Genomic DNA, 19,617 nt, shown 5'->3' with positions numbered 1-19,617 from the left:
ACCCAACAGTTCATATAACTGATGAACTTCAATCGCCGGGATCTCCAATTCTGCCCACTGCATCCGCCACCATATGTGGGAACTCGCTTCAACGTGGTAGAGCTTTTAAACGCACACAGCTACTCACTTATTTTTCAAGGCCTTTTTTAGCCCACTTTTATTTACAAGAAAGTTCAAACAGAAGTTTCCCACACAGGGGTATCGATCATCCACAAAACAAAATTCAGCCTCCTGGCTCTCTCAGATATACAATCTTCATGTCTGTCTCCTGCAGACTTCTTCAAGACTTATGGCTCGTGCACACAGCTGGCCACTAGCACACAACTAGACTCTAGCAGCCCCTTGCTGCTTTTGGCTTCCACCTCTCCTAGGTGGAGCCCACCTGACTTCCAGGCAGTGACCTCCCGTCTTCCAAGCAGAGCCCTCCTGACTCCTATCTGCCGGGGTGGAGCCCAGAACTCTGATCCTGACTTTCTGAAAAGGCCTGCACACACCTGTGCAATCAGTCTCCTGGCCATTCCGAAAACCTGGTCCCAGGATTGGAGATTTCATCCCTCCCAAATCGCTTTGAAATCTCCAGCTCCCAAAATGGACCTTACAAACAAAGGAGGAAAGTGAAAAGCCACTTTCCTCCATATCAAACCTTTATCCTGGAGCCCCTCAACCTGCCTTGTTGAGAATCCAGGGTGACAGATCGCCACACTGTCACACTATATATAAAAATAAATAGAGATCAATAGATAGAGGTATGTACAGGGAGGTGGAGCTGGAGATTAGAGAGAGAGAAGGAATAAAGAGAGAGGAGCATTGGGGAGAAATAGTATAGGAAATAAAGAGAGCAAAAGAGACATCTTTATACAGAGAGAAATAGGAGGGAGGGGGAGAAACAAAAATACAAAGAGAGGGTGGTAGAGAGACAGAGAAGTGAGAGATACAGAAAAGAAGGGGTGTTAAACTGGCGGCCCTCCAGCTGTTGCAAAACTACAAGTCCCATTATGCCTCTGCCTTTGGGAGTCATGCTTGTAACTGTCAATCTTGCAATGCCTCATGGGACTTGTAGTTTGGCAACAGCTGGAGGGACGCCAGTTTGACACCCATGGGAAAGAGGCTAGGTTCACACCTATGCAGTTTGCATTTGATCTGTTTCTGCAGTGCTTTTTGCGGTGTGTTTTGCGTTTTTGCACATGTGTTTTTGATGCGTTTTGTGCTTTTTTCCAACTTGTTGCTAGGTAAATTAAAATGCAATATGCATCAAAATCACATCAAAAACACGTCAAAAATGCATCAAAACCACACTACATGCATTTCTGCAGCATCTCCATTGAAGTCTATTGAACCAAAACACGTTTTGCTTTTAAAAAAGTACCTGACCCTTTCCAAAAAATGCACGGGGTGAAAACACGGAGATGTGAACCTGCCCCATAGAAAATCAAGTTAAATGCTGTGCATTCCTGCAAAACGCAACAACAAATGCATAGGTGTTAACCTAGACTTAGAGATACAAAGATATACAGAGGGAAAGTAAGGAGAAATTGGTTTTGTGATATATATATTCCCATATGGAAGAAAAATATATTTGAAATATATTTAAAAAAATATTCTTCCCAAATATATTGCCATATATTTGAAATACTACAATTTTGGCCAAAATCAATATATTTCAAAATATATTTCAATAAATATGTTTATATATACTGCATGTTAAAATGCTTTTTTAATACAAAATATATGAAAAATATTTTTTAAATTACATTTCAAATATACTGTATGTCTTTAAAAATAAAAATCTACATTTTTGGAATGCATTTACAAATATATGTAAAAAAAGAGTCGTTGGTTCAAACCCCAACCATGGCAACACCTGCCTGGAGTTTGCATGTTCTCCCTGTGCCTGCGTGGGTTTCCTCTGGGTACTCCGGTTTCTTGCCACACTCTAAAGACATGCTGGTAGGTGAATTGGATCCTGAATGTATGTATGTATGAATGTGTTAGGTACTTTAGATTGTACGCCCCTTGGGGGTTAGGGACTGATGTGAATGTACAATATATATGTAAAGCACTGAGTAAATTGATAGCGCTATATAAAAAAATCTGAAGAATATATTTTAAAAATATATATTTTTAAAAATATATTCTTCAGATTTTTTTGTAACATAAAAAAGTCATTTTAACATATATTTTTACATATATTTGTAAATGCATTCCAAAAATGTAGATTTGTATTTTTAAAGACATACAATATATTTGAAATGTAATTAAAAAAATGTGTTACATATATTTTGTAATAAAAATGCATTTAAACATGCAGTATATATATATATATATATATATATATATATATATAATTTTTTTTCTTCAGATTTTTTCTATCATATAAAAAAGTCATTTTAACATATATTTTCACATATATTTGTAAGTGCATTTCAAAAATGTAGATTTGTATTTTTAAAGACATACATTTTAAATGTATTTTAAAAAATGTTTTACATATATTTTGTAATAAAAATGCTTTTCAACATGCAGTATATATATATATATATAATTTTTTTTTTCTTCAGATTTTTTCTATCATATAAAAAAGTCATTTTAACATATATTTTTACATATATTTGTAAATGCATTTCAAAAATGTAGATTTTTATTTTTAAAGACATACAATGTATTTGAAATGTATTTGTAAAAATATTTTACATATATTTTGTAATAAAAATGCATTTATACGTGTGCGTGCGTGCGTGCGTGTTTGAATATGGCCAAAATTGTAGTATTTCAAATATATGGCAATATATTTGGGAAGAATATTTTTAAAATATATTTCAAATATATTTTTCTTCCATGTGGGTATATAGACGTATATTCTGTATGTACAATGTATACTGGGACTTTGTATTATTTTTTATGTTTTAACTCCCCATTCTTGTTCCTTTTATTGTGTTACTAAAGAGCCAACTGCTTGCTTGTTCTCTGGCTGTCCCTTCCCCAGTCACAGTGTGGAGATCAAGCTCGTTCATGTGTGTGACCTGCCCCTCCTATTACAGGCACACAGAGAACGCAATGATTCATGGGATTTGTAGTTTCTATATAGCTCAGTGAACTACAGCGCCAGAAGGAAGCAGGAAGTAGGAGGAGACGCTGTGGTGCATTCTGAAAACAACTGAAAAAATGAGAGCTTCAGAAAACCGAGGTAAGCAGTGTTTACAGAGGAATGACCAGGCACGTTAGGATTGTCACCTATGTAAGGCATGATATCTGAAGGAATTTGATTTCTAATGGTAAAGGTGAACATATGATTTAAATGTATATTTATATAATGATATCCAGATATTATAACTATTATTATTATACAGGATTTATATAGCGCCAATTGTTTGCTCAGCGCTTTCCAAATGAAGGCAGACATTACAGTTACAATACAATTTGGTACAAGAGGAAACAGGGCCCTGCTCCTAGGAGCTTACAATCTAGGAGGAAGGGTTGAGTGATACAAAAGGTAATAGCTGTGGGGGAGGAGCTGATGGAGGAAACAAAAGGCAGTTTACTAGTTACAAGCAGGATAGGATTCTTTAACAGAATAAAAAATAGGAATGCAACAGGATCTCCACAGTGCTAGGTCAAAATATATGAATATGGTAACAAGACCTATGACTGAGCGATGCTGACTCACATAGAATTCTATATGTGGTGTCCACGAGGCCCTAATAGTATGGGAAAGGAAGGAAGGTAACTAAAATGGGTGGAGAACCCTCAAGTAATGGGGGTCAGAATGGGGACAGACTGCAGCTTGCAAACGCTAATGATAAAAAAAACATAATTTATTGAATGTAGTAAGACCAGAATATCAAAAACCAATGAATTACAAATGACCTCACCACCACCAAAGAAAAAAAAATGAAGAAAGACTGACAAAGTGATCCTGGACATCGCTAGGCATGCAGAAAGTCCCATACCAAGGTGATAAAGAGAGACCTGAGACAAATAAAATGCAAGGCAAAGGATGAATGGAAGAGACCAAACATGAAACGTGAATAATAAATGAAAATCCATGATATACAGATGATAAATAAATGCATGGAACACATATGAATGTGCATAATAGGATCGTGCATAATAGGATCAACTCAAATAGAAAAGGAACCTCTGACGGGGACTCAGGGGATATGATGAAGCATGTAGCAGGTCACTAATCAAGGGTACAAGCAGTGTGGCTTGAAGAGAGTAAAGTGGAAGCATGGATCTCCTTACAGGGAGATAATCAGTGGTACAACTTCCTCATAATGCCCACTGTGGTGGATAATGGAGGTAAAAGGGTTGTATACGAAGGTTTTGATGATGGACAAAGTCAAATATGATGATGATATGACTGAGTGGAGGACCTATATCAGGTCTGCAGTAATAGGTGAGCCACAGCGATGATAGATGGGTCACAGCAATGCATTCAGCTGCACATATACAGACACTGTAATCAGTGAAATAACATAGTAGGCAGAATTCCTCCATCTTGGAATGCAGTGTAGTATAATAAGGCATCAGTCCTTCAATTGGCAAACCCAAGTATGAAAGGTATCCACATGGTGGAAAAATCAAACCATATCCATCAGGGCAGGTAGAGCAGTAGAGTGTGGCATCCGCGCTCTTATCTCAGAAACCGCTCAGATATGAAGGTAAGTGTCCAGTCAGATGGTCAGTCGTGCATTAGAGCAACCAAATGTGGCATTCGCGCACATTAATTGGGGAGCCACTCAAAGATGGGCGCATATGAAATCAGTGACTCGAAGCAGGCCACACCGAGGGACTGCGCACGCGTCTGCGTGTCCAGGAAGTGACGTTGACGCGTTTTGCCCACTAGGTCACATGGGGTTCTTCAGATGACAGCAGCCATGTTAATGGGGTCCATATATAGCCATACAGAGCCTGATGCTGGCCAATAGTGTGCTAATTGAGTATCAAACATGGCTGCAAAGAAAGAGGTCAGTTAGCAAACATAAACAAATATAACAATTATATGAAAGGAAAAGGATTAGGAGTAGATCGCATTGTGGTATAGCAGTATATCTCCAGAAACCGCTGGCTATAAATAAAGAAAAAATCCCAAAATAAAACAAAAGGAGTACCTAGAATAGATGGGGAATAAAAAATTATATATTTTAGGGCTTTAAAAATGGCTGGAGACTAAATTCATTGTTGAGGTCGTGAGGAAACATAGAGCCGAGCTTGAAAATCCATTCTTTCTCTTTTTGAAGTAAAATGTTGTCAAAGGCTCCCCGTCTTTGGGATAATTTTAAAACATGGATAACTTTAGCTCGTAGCTCCAGTGAAGATGACTGGTGCTCTAAGGCAAAATGTTCTGCAACAGGGGTGCGGTCTGTATTGTTGGATATACTGCTAATGTGTTCCCCTATACGTGTTCTAAAAGCTTTAGTCTTGCCTATATATATCTTATTGCATGACAACATATATATTACACGCATAGTTGCACAATTGGCAAAATGCTTGATGGAAAAGATCTTCGTTCCACCGGAGTCACGAAAAATATCAGTGCGGTCAACGACCCTGCACACAGAGCAGTGGCTGCACAGATACATCCCGCGAAGGGGGGGGGAAGAGAAGTCAACCAAGTATAGGGAGTAGAACCAGAGAATTCTGAATGGACCAAATGGTCAGACAGATTAGCTGCTCTCTTGGCTACCATGAGTGGTCGGGAACCTACTATACTAGATAATTCAGGATTCTTTAACCACTTCAATACCGGACACTTTCACCCCCTTTCTGTCCAGGCCAATTTTCAGCTTTCAGCGCTGTCACACTTTGAATGACAATTGCGTAGTCATGCAACACTACCCATATGAGTTTAAATTTTTTTTTGAGACAGATAAAACTTTATTTTGGTGGTATTTATTCACCACTGGGATTTTTATGTATTTTTGCTATATAAATGAAAATGTCCAAAAATGTTGAAAAAAGTGTTTTTTGTTTTTTTTTTGTTTTTTTTTTTTATAAAATTTTGCAAATCTTTCTTCATAAATCTTAGCCAAAATGTATTCAGTTGTCTTTTTAGCAACAAACAAAATAACCCAAATTAGTTTAGAACCACAAATTATAATTTTTATAATTTGTTTTTTTACATTTTTATTATATATATATATATATATATATATATATATATATATATATATATATTTTTTTTTTTTTTTTTTTAACATGCTGTAACCCTAGCAGTACAGTGTCACCATGGTGACACTGTACTACTTGTGGGGGATTATGAAGATTTATTTATTTTTTTTACACTGATCGCTTTTATACCCATAAAGGCTGTAAAAGCAATCATTTCTCCTTCTCTCTGGCTGCATTCTTGTAGCCATTGAGAAATACTGTGTGAGCTGTGATTGGTCACAGCTTGTCACATGGTACAAGGCTGTTGTGAATAACCTTGTACCATGTGACCTCTGTGATCATTCACAGATTTCACACGTAGTAAGCAATGTCAGAAGTGACCTCTTGCTCACTACTCTGCATGTGATCACTGATAAGCCAATCAGTGGTTAAAAAAGTGGTTAAAAAGCGCCTGAAAAGCTCAAGAAAAAGCTTCCCTGTGTATGTGATTGTATATCTATGCATGTTTTCACACTGAGGCATTGCAGTGCGGTGTAAAAACTCCTGCTTTCACCATCTTTGGGGTATCTTTGGTGAGTTAAAAAAAATCCCCAAAAACGCCTCTTCCCATTTGAAATCAATGTAAAACGCCTGAAAAGCTCCTCAAAAACACCTCTGAGAACCGTTTTTTTTGCAGTTTTTAAGTCGCATGTCCTTTAAAAAAATGCTCAAAGTGCAGCAAAAGCATGGTAAAAATGCCTATGCGTTTTGCTGTGCATTTGAGGCAGATCAGTGTGAAAATAGTTTACAACACACGCGTTTCTGGAATTGGCTGTTGGGTGTCAGTGGGTGCTGCAGCGACCATCAACTGGAAACCATAAATATTCAAAGCTTAAAGTATATCTCCAGCACACCAAACTGGCCCAAATCTTTATTCAGTGGTCACACAGGTGTGTAAACATGGGCTGCCCTTTTTGCATTTTTTTGCACACTTTCAAAAAATCATTTTAGGCCTGAAGATTACATAAAACCCCCAAAATGTTTATATATTTTCTGTGACCCTAGAGAATAAAATGGTGGTAGTTCCAATTTATGTTACACAATATTACCACAAAGGTCTAGGAAATGTGAAATTTCAGTAAAAAAATACACTTAAAAACAAAACTGCAATAAATTACTTTTTTATTTTTTGGGGAGGTGGGTAAGATATAAAGGATGAGGTTGCACCGAGTAAACCTTACATTTTCTATAGATGACTCTTTTAAAGCCCCTTAACCCCTTCCCGCCGGCACCTCCCGGCCCTTTTAGAGTTTCAGACGCCGGGAGGGGCGTGGTTTAGGTATCATGTGTCACATGATCGGGAAAGGTCCCCATCGAAAGAGCAGACCGGGACCTTTCCGTGAGTACCGAACATGTGTGCTGGGAGCGTGCAGGGCGCGCACTCTCAGCACATATGTTTTTTCTTACATGAACGCAAATGTGTGGCCGCTCAGCGTCTAGGCCCAGACGCCGGGGGGCCGCACATTTGTGTGCGGCCGGCGTAAAGGTGTTACAGGGGAGGTCTGATGCTAGAATTATTGCTCACTCTGGCGTGCTCGGCAATATGTAATATGTGTTTCACAATCAACATTTTCATGCGTAGGTGCCCCGGCGTGTGCTTTTGCGATTGTACGTGCGTATATGTGGGGGTGGGGGGGCCTCAAAACTTTCTTTTTTTTGGGGGGGAGGGGTAGTTATGTGCATAGGTGTAACTTTAATTTATATATATTGTTTTTTTACTTTTTTGTTTTTCTTCATCACGTAGAGGACAAAGTCCCCTATGTGATGCTTTTTGATGACCGGCCGCTGAAACTTATCGGCAGAAAATAGGGCTATCCGCATTTTGAAGATAGAAAATAAAGGTTACCAATAATTGGCTTCAATGCAAAATCGCGTCCCATTGACTTCAATGCATAAACGCAAAACGCCTTTAAGTTTTTTAATTTTATACTATGTGTTGATTTCATTTTATTTTCTGCCCAATTTTTGTGTTCCTTTCAATACGTTATTTTATGTTACTGGATTATATTTTTTAAATTCATGATATTGATTAAAAAATCAAATATAATACAATATAAAAAATATATTTAAAAAAACAAAACAAAACTGTCCGTTTTGGCTTTCAGCAAAGCGCATCCTGAATTTGCGGTTTCGGTTCAGAATTTTCATTTCGGTGCACCACTAGTATATATTGCATGTATGGAAGCCACTTAAATGCATAATATAGATTGGACATGTATGCTAGATGAATGTCGTGTTCATATACTGGCTGTGCCAGAAAAGCGTATTTTGAATGGGAGTCTGAAGGCTTCTGATTGTGTATTTTGCAAGTACTCTGGATTTTGACATCTGTTCTGGGATTCAATACAAGCTAATTTCTAAAAGGACCAAGTTGCTGTGCGAAACTTGTCTTGATTGAAGGAGTTTTACACCTGTCTGCCCATTCCTGTTTCCCCAACACTAATAATTCTATATGCATTATTACACCTGGCCTGAATATTAATTAAAATATACAAAAATGGAAAATTGAATACTTGCTTTTCCATAATTTTCCTTTACTGGTGCCTATCCTTTTCAGTATACACATGGTTGGTTGCTCTACCCACGTCCAACCCACAGCATTATTTTAAAGCTATAAAAGAACTACCCTGTGTTCCAGGATGTTGGATACGATCCTTAGTCTTGAAAAGCCATTTCCCCTGAACCATTCTCTTTGCAGTGGCCACCCCAACCCAGTTGACTCTCACTGGATGTAAGAGTGGTCCAGGGGATGGTGCCAAGATGGTAGTGATCTTGAAGATTTTTGAACCTTGTCAACCACCAAAAGCTGAACATCTTCAGGGTAATGAATAATCTTTGAGAAAGATCTCATTCTCGACTCAGAAATCACTGATGAAAATGCCATACTTGACCATCAAAATGCTTGAGGAAAAGGTCCCCAGGAGGTTGAGACACTGGCATGCATGGAATTTCTAAGGCTTTTCTCACTTTCCATCTGATTGGAATCTTTTCTGGAGAGAAGACAATGTTGCCTCTGTGTATTGAAAAGTGTTCCCAAATACACAATTGTTTGGCTGTGCACCAGCTGACTATTGCCCTGGTTGATTATCCAACCAAACCAATAGTGTCTCCCTGCAGAGAATATAAGTATGTCATCCAGATAATGCAGAACTCTGATTCCATTTTCTTGCATTGGAGTCAAGACTGCCTCCAACATCTACAGTGGGGATCGAAAGTTTGGGCACCCCAGCTAAAAATTTGTATTAATGTGCATAAAGAAGCCAAGGAAAGATGGAAAAATCTCCAAAAGGCATCAAATTACAGATTAGACATTCTTATCATATGTCAACAAAAGTTAGATTTTATTTCCATCATTTACACTTTCAAAATAACAGAAAACAAAAAATGTTGTCTGCAAACGTTTGGGCACCCTGCAGAATTTATAGCATGCGCTGCCCCCTTTGCAAAGCTGAGACCTGCCAGTGTAATGGATTGTTCTCCATCTGGGAAGACCAGGTGATGTCAATCTCAAAGGTTTTAAATGCCCAGACTCATCTGACCTTGCCCCAACAATAAGCACCATGGGTTCTTCTAAGCAGTTGTCTAGAAAACTGAAACTGAAAATAGTTGACGCTCACAAAGCTGGAGAAGGCTATAAGAAGATAGCAAAGCGTTTTCAGATGTCAGTATCCTCTGTTCGGAATGTAATTAAGAAATGTCAGTCATCAGGAACAGTGGAAGTTAAAGCAAGATCTGGAAGACCAAGAAAAATATCAGACAGAACAGCTCGCAGGATTGTGAGAAAAACCATTCCAAACCCACGTTTGACTGCACGATCCCTCCAGAAAGATCTGGCAGACACTGGAGTTGTGGTACACTATTCCACTATAAAGAGATACTTGTACAAATATGGTCTTCATGGAAGAGTCATCAGAAGAAAACCTCTTCTACGTTCTCACCACAAAAATCATTGTTTGAACTTTGCAAATGAACATATAGACAAGCCTGATGCATTTTGGAAACAAGTTCTGTGGACCGATGAGGTTAAAATTGAACTTTTTGGCCGGAATGAGCAAAGGTACGTTTGGAAAAGGGGCACAGAATTTACTGAAAAGAACCTCTGTCCAACTGTTAAGCATGGGGTTGGATCAATCATGCTTTGGGGTTGTGTTGCAGCCAGTGGCACAGGGAACATCTCACGAGTAGAAGGAAAAATGAATTCAATAAAATTTCAGCAAATTTTGGATGGTAACTTGATGCCATCTGTGAAAAAGCTGAAGTTAGAGAGGATGGCTTCTACAAATGGATAATGATCCTAAACACACCTCGAAATCCACGGGGGATTACATCAAGAGGCGTAAACTGGAGGTTTTGCCATGGCCTTCACAATCTCCTGACCTCAACATAATTGAAAATCTATGGATAGACCTTAAAAGAGCAGTGCGTGACACAGCCCAGAAATCTCAAAGAACTGGAAGACTTTTGTAAGGAAGAATGGGCAAAGATACCTCAAACAAGAATTGAAAGACTCTTGGCTGGCTACAAAAAGCGTTTACAAGCTGTTATACTTGCCAGAGGGGGCAGTACAAGATATTAACTCTGCAGGGTGCCCAAACTTTTGCAGACACCATTTTTTTGTTTTCTGTTATTTTGAAAGTGTAAATGATGGAAATAAAATCTAACTTTTGTTGACATATTATAAGAAGGTCTAATCTGTAATTTGATGCCTTTTGAAGATTTTTTCCATCTTTCCTTGGCTTCTTTATGCACATTAATACAAATTTTTAGCTGGGGTGCCCAAACGTTCGATCCCCACTGTACATGTATGTTCTCGGTGCTGTCGATAAGCCAAAGGGAAAACACTGTAGCTGAAGGTGGGCCCTTGTCTACCCTGATCCTTGGGCTTGGAACTGGGGAGGTAGGTATCCTGAAGGTCTATGGAGGCCATCCAGTCTCCTGGCTGAATCAATAGAATGACCTTATAAAACATCTCCCATTTTGAACCGATCTAGATGAATAAGTCTATTTGGCCTTTTCGAATCTAGTACCGGTCTCCAACCTTCTGTCTTCTTTCTTACCAATAATACTGGGGAATAGAAGCCTGTGTACTTTTTCCTGTTCGCACCAACACCATCTGAGCTAAAGCTAAGACCCCATAAACTGTCAGCCACTCAGAAAAAGGAAAAATGCCTACCCTGGAAAGACTCCTTATGTACAGAGGGCAGTCAGTATTAAAACCAGTACTAGAGGACAGCCAACCACCAGGATATGAAGAGATGCCATTGCAGCCCCCCCCCCCCCCAAAAGAGAGAAGGGCAATAATCATCTGACCAGAGTATCAAGATGGCTGCCATCCCGTCTGCTGGCTACCACGTATGCACGGGGGGGGGGGGGGATAAAGCTGCAGCTAAGACAAAACATAAAGTCCATGCAAAGGTCCAAATAATTCTCAGGAAAAGTGGATCCCCCTACTCAGCACATTTAACAGCCCTAGTAGTGCAACCTCCTTTCAAGAGAGCCTTAACTTGAATGGCAGCACCACGTAGGTGAAGCTAGGGGCTAGTGTTCCAATAATCCTGCAGGTTTGAGGACAGAAAAATGATGTGAGGGGGTAGCTCTTTCTTTCATATAGTCAAAATAGTCCTGTGGGTTGAATGTGGAAGGAGCAGCCAACTATGTTCTACCATTGAGGCAGCAGGAAAATATTCCTGATAGACTGAGATGAGAAGAAAATGGTGGTGAGGAAGAGGCTGGGAAGAATGTCATTTCATTATGTGGGAACACACTTTAGGAAGGACAGGAGCATGGAAGAGTGGACAAAAGGCTGGGAGGAGGGTCAGAAGGATGACAGGCAGAGCAAGAAAAGGGGCAGATGGATGGGAGAAGAGTAGAATGGAGAGATTCGGACACAGGCTGGGGGGAGGGTGGGTGCATACATAAAATGCACTAAATATGTAATACAACAGCTAAATAACCTAGAAAATAGTTCAGAATTGCTTTTTGGGAATAGCTGATGTCAAATTGCTGTACATGGTTCTATCGCATGAACAAGGAAATTGCAGTGCAGAGCTTTTTGTTTTGATATTCAGTAACATTTTATATAGGAATGTGTGGATTTGGCATTTAAGTGTAATTTCTCTTGGTTAAGAGCTGATTCACACATGTGTGTTGCGAATTGAAGCTCAGGTTTCACAGCTAATTGACACAGTATTTGTTCAGCGGTTAATGTCAGGTTTATATCAGGTTCAGGACAAGATTAGGTCAGGATTGTATCCTGTTCACACGTATGTGGTTCAGAAATGGTTCCCATAGAAGTCAATAACCTGTAATCCGCTCCTGAACTGGACCACACTGCTCAGAAATCGGACATTATTCTTTTTCAAACTGCACTGAATCCACACCGCCAGTGCACCAGACATATGTAGACAGGCACCATAGGAAGCAATGTTATTTCACATGTCAAGCGGGTTGGATGCGGTTCAAACCACATCCAATCTGCATTTATGTGAACTGACACTTAATATTGCAAACCGCTGGAGCCTCCATAGGTAGGAAATATGCACCAAGTTTAGCCAATCAGTTTATGGCGTATTGGGATGACAGTATCCACTATAAGGGTACTCCCTTGGACCTGATCAAGGGGAGGCACATAGATATCCTCTTTTGGAAGGGGGAATGAACTATTGCTTCAAAAATTAAGTGAAGATTTAAAGTGGTTGTAAAGACAGAAGGTATTATCTGCACTATTGTAAAAAACCTTCTGCGTTCAGCTACCCCCACCTGCTCTCCCCTAAATGCTTACCTGAGCCTGAATTCAATTCACGCTGGGCCCGAGAACAGTGGCTCTCTCCTCACTCCCTTCTCATTGGACATGGAGGCAGCAGCGGGAGTCATTGGCTAAATTGTGGATCACTTTTCAGAACATTGGCTAGTGTAAACCTAGCCTTACACTAAAAAAAGTGTGCAACAATGTATGTATTTGTAGCACAACTGCTTTTCACATACGGGTTTATAAAAATGTTTGATTTGCTTGCTAGCATGGTTGTCGGGGATATATTATTTTTTATAGTGCCAACAGTGCTTTACATAATTGAAAAATCTAGTAATTTTTTTTTCACAAAAATTCTTCCGCTAACATTGTGCCCAGCATTTATAGTGGAACTTCACATGAAATCATCAGACGTTCCACCTATTATCCTCCTCTGCCATTAATGTAAACGGTTTGTTTTGTTGGCGTGTTTTTTTTTTTTTTTTTTTTTTTTTTTTTTTTTTTTCAGGGAGCCGGTACCTGGTTTGGACAGGTACCTGCTCCTATTTCCACTTGGCTCACCTAGGCCAGTGGAGAGGAAGTTCTTCCTCGTGTACGATTTCACATTTTGAAATGCAGTCACTATATTGAAGTACTGATAAGCTGACAAATATGTACAGTATTTTGTTGTTTTTAGGCTTAAATCAGGTTTACTTATTGACTTTTGTAGCGCAATCTGTAAATTGTGACTAACCCAGGTATAACTAAATTCTTCTTTCTTCTAGAAATATCTGAAGTGGATTCCTCCTGGAACAGGAAAGGACGACTTAAACGCCCAATGAATGCATATATGATCTGGGCCCGAATTCACCGTCCAATTCTGAACAGAGCCAATCCTAACACCAAATTTGCACTCATAAGTGCACTGCTTGGAGAGGAATGGACCAAACTGACAGAGGAGCAGAAAGAGCCCTACTATGACGAGGCAGAGCGGATTAAAAGAAAACACGCTCAGGAGTATCCAGGTTCTTAGTCCTCAGGGCCTTAAGCCCCTCATTACAGAGTTCATACTCCCTATGGATTAAAACTAGTTTAAATTAGTACAGAAAAGTCAGTTTATTTATCGAATGCAGCCTTTCTCAACCAGGGTGCCTTGAGGTTACGTCAGGGGTGCCTTAGCAAAATGTCTGAAAACTGCCCAAAACTTGTATAAAAGTCAGCGGGTAGAACAAACCTGCCTTTTTAGTTACACAAAGCCACAGGTTTTTATTGTGCACCTTTACGACCTTCTAGCCGCCGGCATCCTGACAACCTATGACCTCATCAGCTGATAAGGAGGATGTTGGCTGCCTGCACAGCATTCTCGTTTGACCGTCCCCTGCCCCTCTCCGGCAGTGCTGGAGTCACATTAGCTCAGTGTTGGAGAAAAACTGAGGGAGAAGAGAAACACAGGAATACTAGTCAGTACGCAAAAGTGTATTTGCTTTGTAGGAATAAATCACCCAATAATGTTGGGTGTCCTACATGTGGGGATGTTGCTGCGTTATATAATGCTATTAGAATAGTTTTCACATTTTAGAATGGGGTGCCCTTTTAAAATTATGGACCGTTTTGAGGCACCCTATATTAGAATGGACTCAGGCCTGTCCATAATTTTAAAGGGTGCCTTGACTGAAAAAAGGTTGAGAAACACTGCTCTAATGCACTGGTCCTTGCATGTCCTATCACATATCCAAATCCCAAAATGCAATATATCATAGGTATGACTCTGTTGCCACTATTGTACAATTATTCTTCTGGTTCACTGTCATTTCTACATTTCTGAATCGTCAATCCTCCTGCGCATGAGTGGGTCCAGAAGAGACAACTGGCTACAATCTCATCCTTGTTGGCTTGAATGTCACAATCCTTCCTGCCTTCTTAAGACTGGGGAAGTCTAAAACCACTGTAACTATAAAACAAGACAGAGGGCGCACCGGCCTGGTGCATTATCCTTTAAAACGTGTATTTCTTGTTAGAATAAGTATTATACTCACAAAACAGCGGTTTTCACAAGCTCATCAAATAAACATAGTTCCATCAAATCCATGATACATTATATCACCCCCGCAGGGCAGGTAGGACCTCCAGTGGGCTAACATGTTTAGAGGACTAGCCTCTTCCTCAGAGCCCAAGGAAGAGGCTAGTCCTTGAAGCATGTTAGCCTGTTGGAGGTGCTATCTGCCCTGTTGGGTGACGCGCTTTATCGTAGATTTGATGGAACTATGTTTGTTTATTTGATGAGCTTGTGAAAACTGATGTTTTGTGAGTATAATACTTATTTTAACAAATACATGTTTTAAGGATAATGCTCTAGGCCGGTGTGCCCTCTGTCTTGTTTTATGGTTACATTTCTAAATTTCCCTCTGTGACTAACATCGGTAAAAATGCACAGTTAAGCTGCGTTTTTTTACTGCCCCCCCATCCACTCCCCCTTAAGCTGCAAAGGCAGCAAAAGGGGTGTATACGTGCCGGTGGTGCCATTTTCAGGGGCTAAAACAGGCTGTGAGAAGGCAGCATAATGCCCCCTTATCTCCTGCAAATGTTCTTTGAAAAGTGATCCAGCTCAGATCATTTGTGTAAAGAAGCCCTAACAGTTGCTGCCAGCTTCTTAGCTGAGCCTATGGCGTCATTAGTGAAGTCCTCCTTATTAATCTATTGAGAATCCACTGTTTAGTGTGTGCGTGTGTGTGTGTGTGTGTGTGTGTGTGTGTGTGTGTGTGTTCCTGGTGGAGTTTTACTGAGCTGTGAGGACCCAATGTGGAATCCAAACCTGCTTCATTTAACACACAGCTAAAAAAGTGTTATTAAAGTATGTCTACTTTAAATGTGTACATACATGCAGCAAGCATAGTTGTAGATGGAGTCGCTTTAGTACAAATCTGCAGATTGCTTCCTACATATACGTTCCAAAGTGTGTGTATAATTGTACAATAATCCCAAATATATAGATCTTCACATCTGCAGAAATGGGTATTACCTGAGATTCATAGTCTTAAGTATTGGATAATCCCAATTCATCTGTGCATGTACAATGCAAATCCAGTCTGGACAGTGTGCTTATTGTGCCTGACGGATAATAGATGATTCTGCTTCTTTTTAACACAATTGTTATCTCCTTCACAATTATACATCATAACCTTTTGCCACTTTGTGTAGATTGGGAATTTCGACCTGATATTAAGAACAAGAAGCTGTCCTCTCCGGTTTATGTCGCCATTCCAAGTTCTTCCAGGGATCCACCAGAAGCTTCTGCTAACGCGATGCCTCAAAATCTGTCGTCGTGTTCAGAGATGATCCCTCAACCCAGCGAACTAACGAGTAAGTCAGAAGGGCTTATTCACATTAGTGCACTGGAAAAATGCCAGTCATCACTAGGACACATGGAAAAGAATTGTTATTTATGTGCCCTGTTCGCACTACAGTGCAGCCCAGAGGTGTGGTGCAGCGAACTGCGATGGTGTGCAGTGACAAAAAAAATTAAGTTTCACGTTATACACTTCAAAAAAAGTTTAAAAAAAAAGGAAACTGTGATGTGGCAAAACGTGCATCACACCGCTCCCTCAATGAGGCTCACTTTAGCTGAACTGGACAGCTGCCCGCACACCAAAGTATTCTGGTTTAGTGTACTGGCATTGTGAACTAAAGGAAATGTGTGCGCTGTCAAATAGTGTGAATAACTGAACGAAATAAGTAGAATTTAAACCCAGCTGCCGCAATCACTAGAAGTGTCAATTCATCATAAATCAAAATAAACAGGTAAGTTTTGTGTTGGGCTGCTGTATAAAAAAAAAAAAAAAAAAAAAGATATATATATATATAATAGATTCAAATCAATAACCACGTGAGTCCACATATCTGTACACAATCTCTTGCAGTGTGCCAATCCACAAAGTGCAAAATTAAATTATCCAGTTGTTAATAATATAAAGACACACTTCTGTGATCCTTCTGCTGGTAAGTGAACCTGCTTCCCTGTTGCAAACAAACTCTCAGTGCACCATCACACTCGTGTCTCTGAAATGGACCCTCACCTTAGGGTGTTAACCTATTAAACAGGTCAAATTAGGCTCTACCCTTTCCTTGGGGGTCTATATAGATATCTCCAAGTCTGATCTGGTTTCACGCTCTCCTCTCTGCCCCTGAACGTTTATGGGATCCCATTGCTGATGGTCTGCAGGGTGGCACTCAAAGTAAAAATGAAACCGCCATGGTGTAGTACATTTATAAAATCCAAATGGTTTATTAAAACTGCACTCGCATGTATGCTGATGTTACAACTGCTAAAACACAACAGATATTCCTTGCAGAGCGTCCTGTGATGTCTCTGGTGAATGGCCCTCCTGTCATCTAAGCTCTTCTCCATGTGTATCGTCACATATTGACCCCGGATGAAGTTGTGCTTCGTGATACGTGTGGGGAGGAGCTTAGGTGAAGGGAACCTCTCCTTTTTTTTTTTTCCCTCATTTCCGTTGGTTTGGATCAAGCAGTACATGTTGGTTGTGGACATGTGCACTGCTCTATGTACAGTAAAATTGTTCATTACCAGTTTACTGCTTCCTTGTAACCAAACCACTACTTTTGTAACAAGTAGTACGTGTTCGTTATGGTCATGTGTATTGCTCTAGGCACACTACAATTCCCATAGTCCATTATGGGAGCAAGCAAGAGAGGTAGGCTACATTCATACATAGTGGGACCATGAATAATAAATGAAATCTGATTGCAGCAACAATAAAGAATACATACTAAATAGAATTTTTTTCTTTTAATTAAAGCAGAGTTCAGTTGCACTTTGTGTGTATATTGAATGAAAATCCTATCTGTTAGCTTCCCAGGTTTGCAGGTGCAGAAGGTTGTAAATAGGAAAATGTTATATGGCCAAAAGCTGCCTACTTTCTTATGTTTGTAGGGATATCACCCTGCTGCCCTTTATAGTGTATTTATAGATGGTGTATTTTGCTCTGTCCACTACTGGAGAAGATTGGGAGCAAAAGAAAAGCCTGCATGGCATAAGAGTAATTTTTGGGGACCCAGGTTGGGAGGGGGATACACACAGGGGAAGGGGGGAAGCCTAGAGTTAGGCCTTATTCCCCACTCCCTCCTGACATTAAGCCCCATCCTGCATTTAAATTCTGGTGATGGTAAAATAGTAGACGGAGTGCCTCATACATGTTACATACTGGGTATAAAAACAAGTTTCTCATTAAAATGGGAGGGTAGGAAAATGTACTATTTACTGTAATTATCTGTATGACTGCTATTATGTCTAATTTGTCACTCTTGTCTCGTAGATGGAGTATATTACATTTTACATCAAGTAATACCATTGTCCAGTAATACCATTGATCAGTAATACCATCGTCCAGCACTATCATTGTGCTTCTAGGACCTACAAAAGCCAACATGTGAATACTTCAGAACTCTTGCTCAGCTTCTTGGACCTACAAGAGTGACGTTTGCATATTTGGAAATGTCTAGTGTTGGATTAATGTATGCACAAGGGCTGAGAAGGCTTCTTCCTGTGTGTAAGGTGTAAAAACTGACCATGTGTTGCCTATGTACATATTTTTATTTCTTCTTTCCTTTGATTAGGATATAAATGTTTTGTAGGGAGGGATAGAACCCCTGACAGATTTTTTTTTTTTTTTTTTTTTTTTTTTTTTTTTCTGTGGTCCTGATGTACATCCTCTCCCACTTCCTTTTTGGCAGAATGGGAACTGATGGTAAATTTCTCTAGTGGAGGCCCAGATAGCAGTAAAAATCTGAGTTTTCACCCTTCCCCATTCTATCCAACTAAAAAAAAAAAAAAAAAAAAAGTTTTTTTTGGCGTGACATACACTTTAAGAACATATTTATATTTGCTCAGTGTGTTTTTGTTGTACATTTCATGTGTTTAATTTCCTGTAATGCCTCAGTTCTTAAGCCTATAATGGCTACCTTTCAGTTTAGTAAATTGCCATAGCTTGGGGCACCCAGATATATTTACAATGTAATCAGATTGATTTGATTGGTAGCTATCTGCTATGGCATATTCTCTAAAGCCCAGAGTAGTTTCCCACCAAAGACCGGGCATTTTACTATCATAATCGTATTGTGGCTGGCACTGGGTTTACAACACTGTTTTCTTAGGTCTACTTAGTGCTAACATTTCAAAGTTTACGTCTTATTTTCAATAATATGTCAGTCACAGAGGTTACCATCAGCCAATAAATGTGGAAAATCAAAGCATTCAGAGGCTTACCAATGTCATCTCTGAATTGAGTTAGAATACCCTGAGTGATACCAACCAGTCTACAAAATGGATGAAAAAGTGTGTTTACAACTGTAACTAATAATCCGAAGACACATTGTTCCCCAGAGATGGAGATGAACCTACTATAAATGTTCTAATCTTGATGTGCTTGTTATTTTAAGAATGTTTAATAAAGTTTTTGTTTTCATCTTATTGCACAGCATCTCTTCTGTTTTTTTTTTTTTTTTTTTTGTTTTTTTTTTCCAACCTTAAATTCCTTTTACTTCCAGAGCAGACGTTTGCCATGATGAGTATAGACTTTTAGGTGGACATCAGTGCATCAGGCATCAGTGGTGGACATCAGTATACAACATTTTACATGTTTCTTACACGTTTTTATTGCTTTTGGGCCTTTCTTCAGATGAAATAGGCTACCATCTTTGGCCTGGGCAAGTTATATGCATAT

General features: G+C 39.4%; 1 protein-coding gene across 1 annotated transcript; it reads left to right on the top strand.

Annotated features, from left to right (window-relative positions):
• Positions 1–3,096: 3,096 nt before the first annotated feature.
• LOC149451729 (transcription factor SOX-30-like) lies at positions 3,097–19,364 on the top strand. Its single transcript, XM_089690321.1, has 4 exons — positions 3,097–3,184; positions 13,663–13,902; positions 16,076–16,237; positions 18,211–19,364. Exons 1-4 carry the CDS (start codon positions 3,163–3,165, stop codon positions 18,270–18,272), a joined length of 486 nt encoding a protein of 161 aa, XP_089546447.1. The 5' UTR covers positions 3,097–3,162; the 3' UTR covers positions 18,273–19,364.
• Positions 19,365–19,617: the final 253 nt, after the last annotated feature.

The sequence above is a fragment of the Staurois parvus genome, unplaced genomic scaffold (assembly GCF_062004578.1).
Source record: "Staurois parvus isolate SC_StPar_1 unplaced genomic scaffold, SC_StPar_1.0 ptg000525l, whole genome shotgun sequence".
NCBI lineage: Eukaryota > Metazoa > Chordata > Amphibia > Anura > Ranidae > Staurois > Staurois parvus.
The sequence above is the reverse complement of the archived record's forward strand: the minus strand, read 5'-3'. Positions and strand labels throughout refer to the sequence as shown.

Bases quoted from the DNA above. Each gene is read 5' to 3' on its own strand.
- LOC149451729 (XM_089690321.1), top strand. From the start codon at position 3,163: ATGAGAGCTTCAGAAAACCGAG. The intron at 13,903-16,075 runs GTTCTTAGTCCT...CACTTTGTGTAG, and splicing joins ACACGCTCAGGAGTATCCAG to ATTGGGAATTTCGACCTGAT. The intron at 16,238-18,210 runs GTAAGTCAGAAG...CTTGTCTCGTAG, and splicing joins TCAACCCAGCGAACTAACGA to ATGGAGTATATTACATTTTA.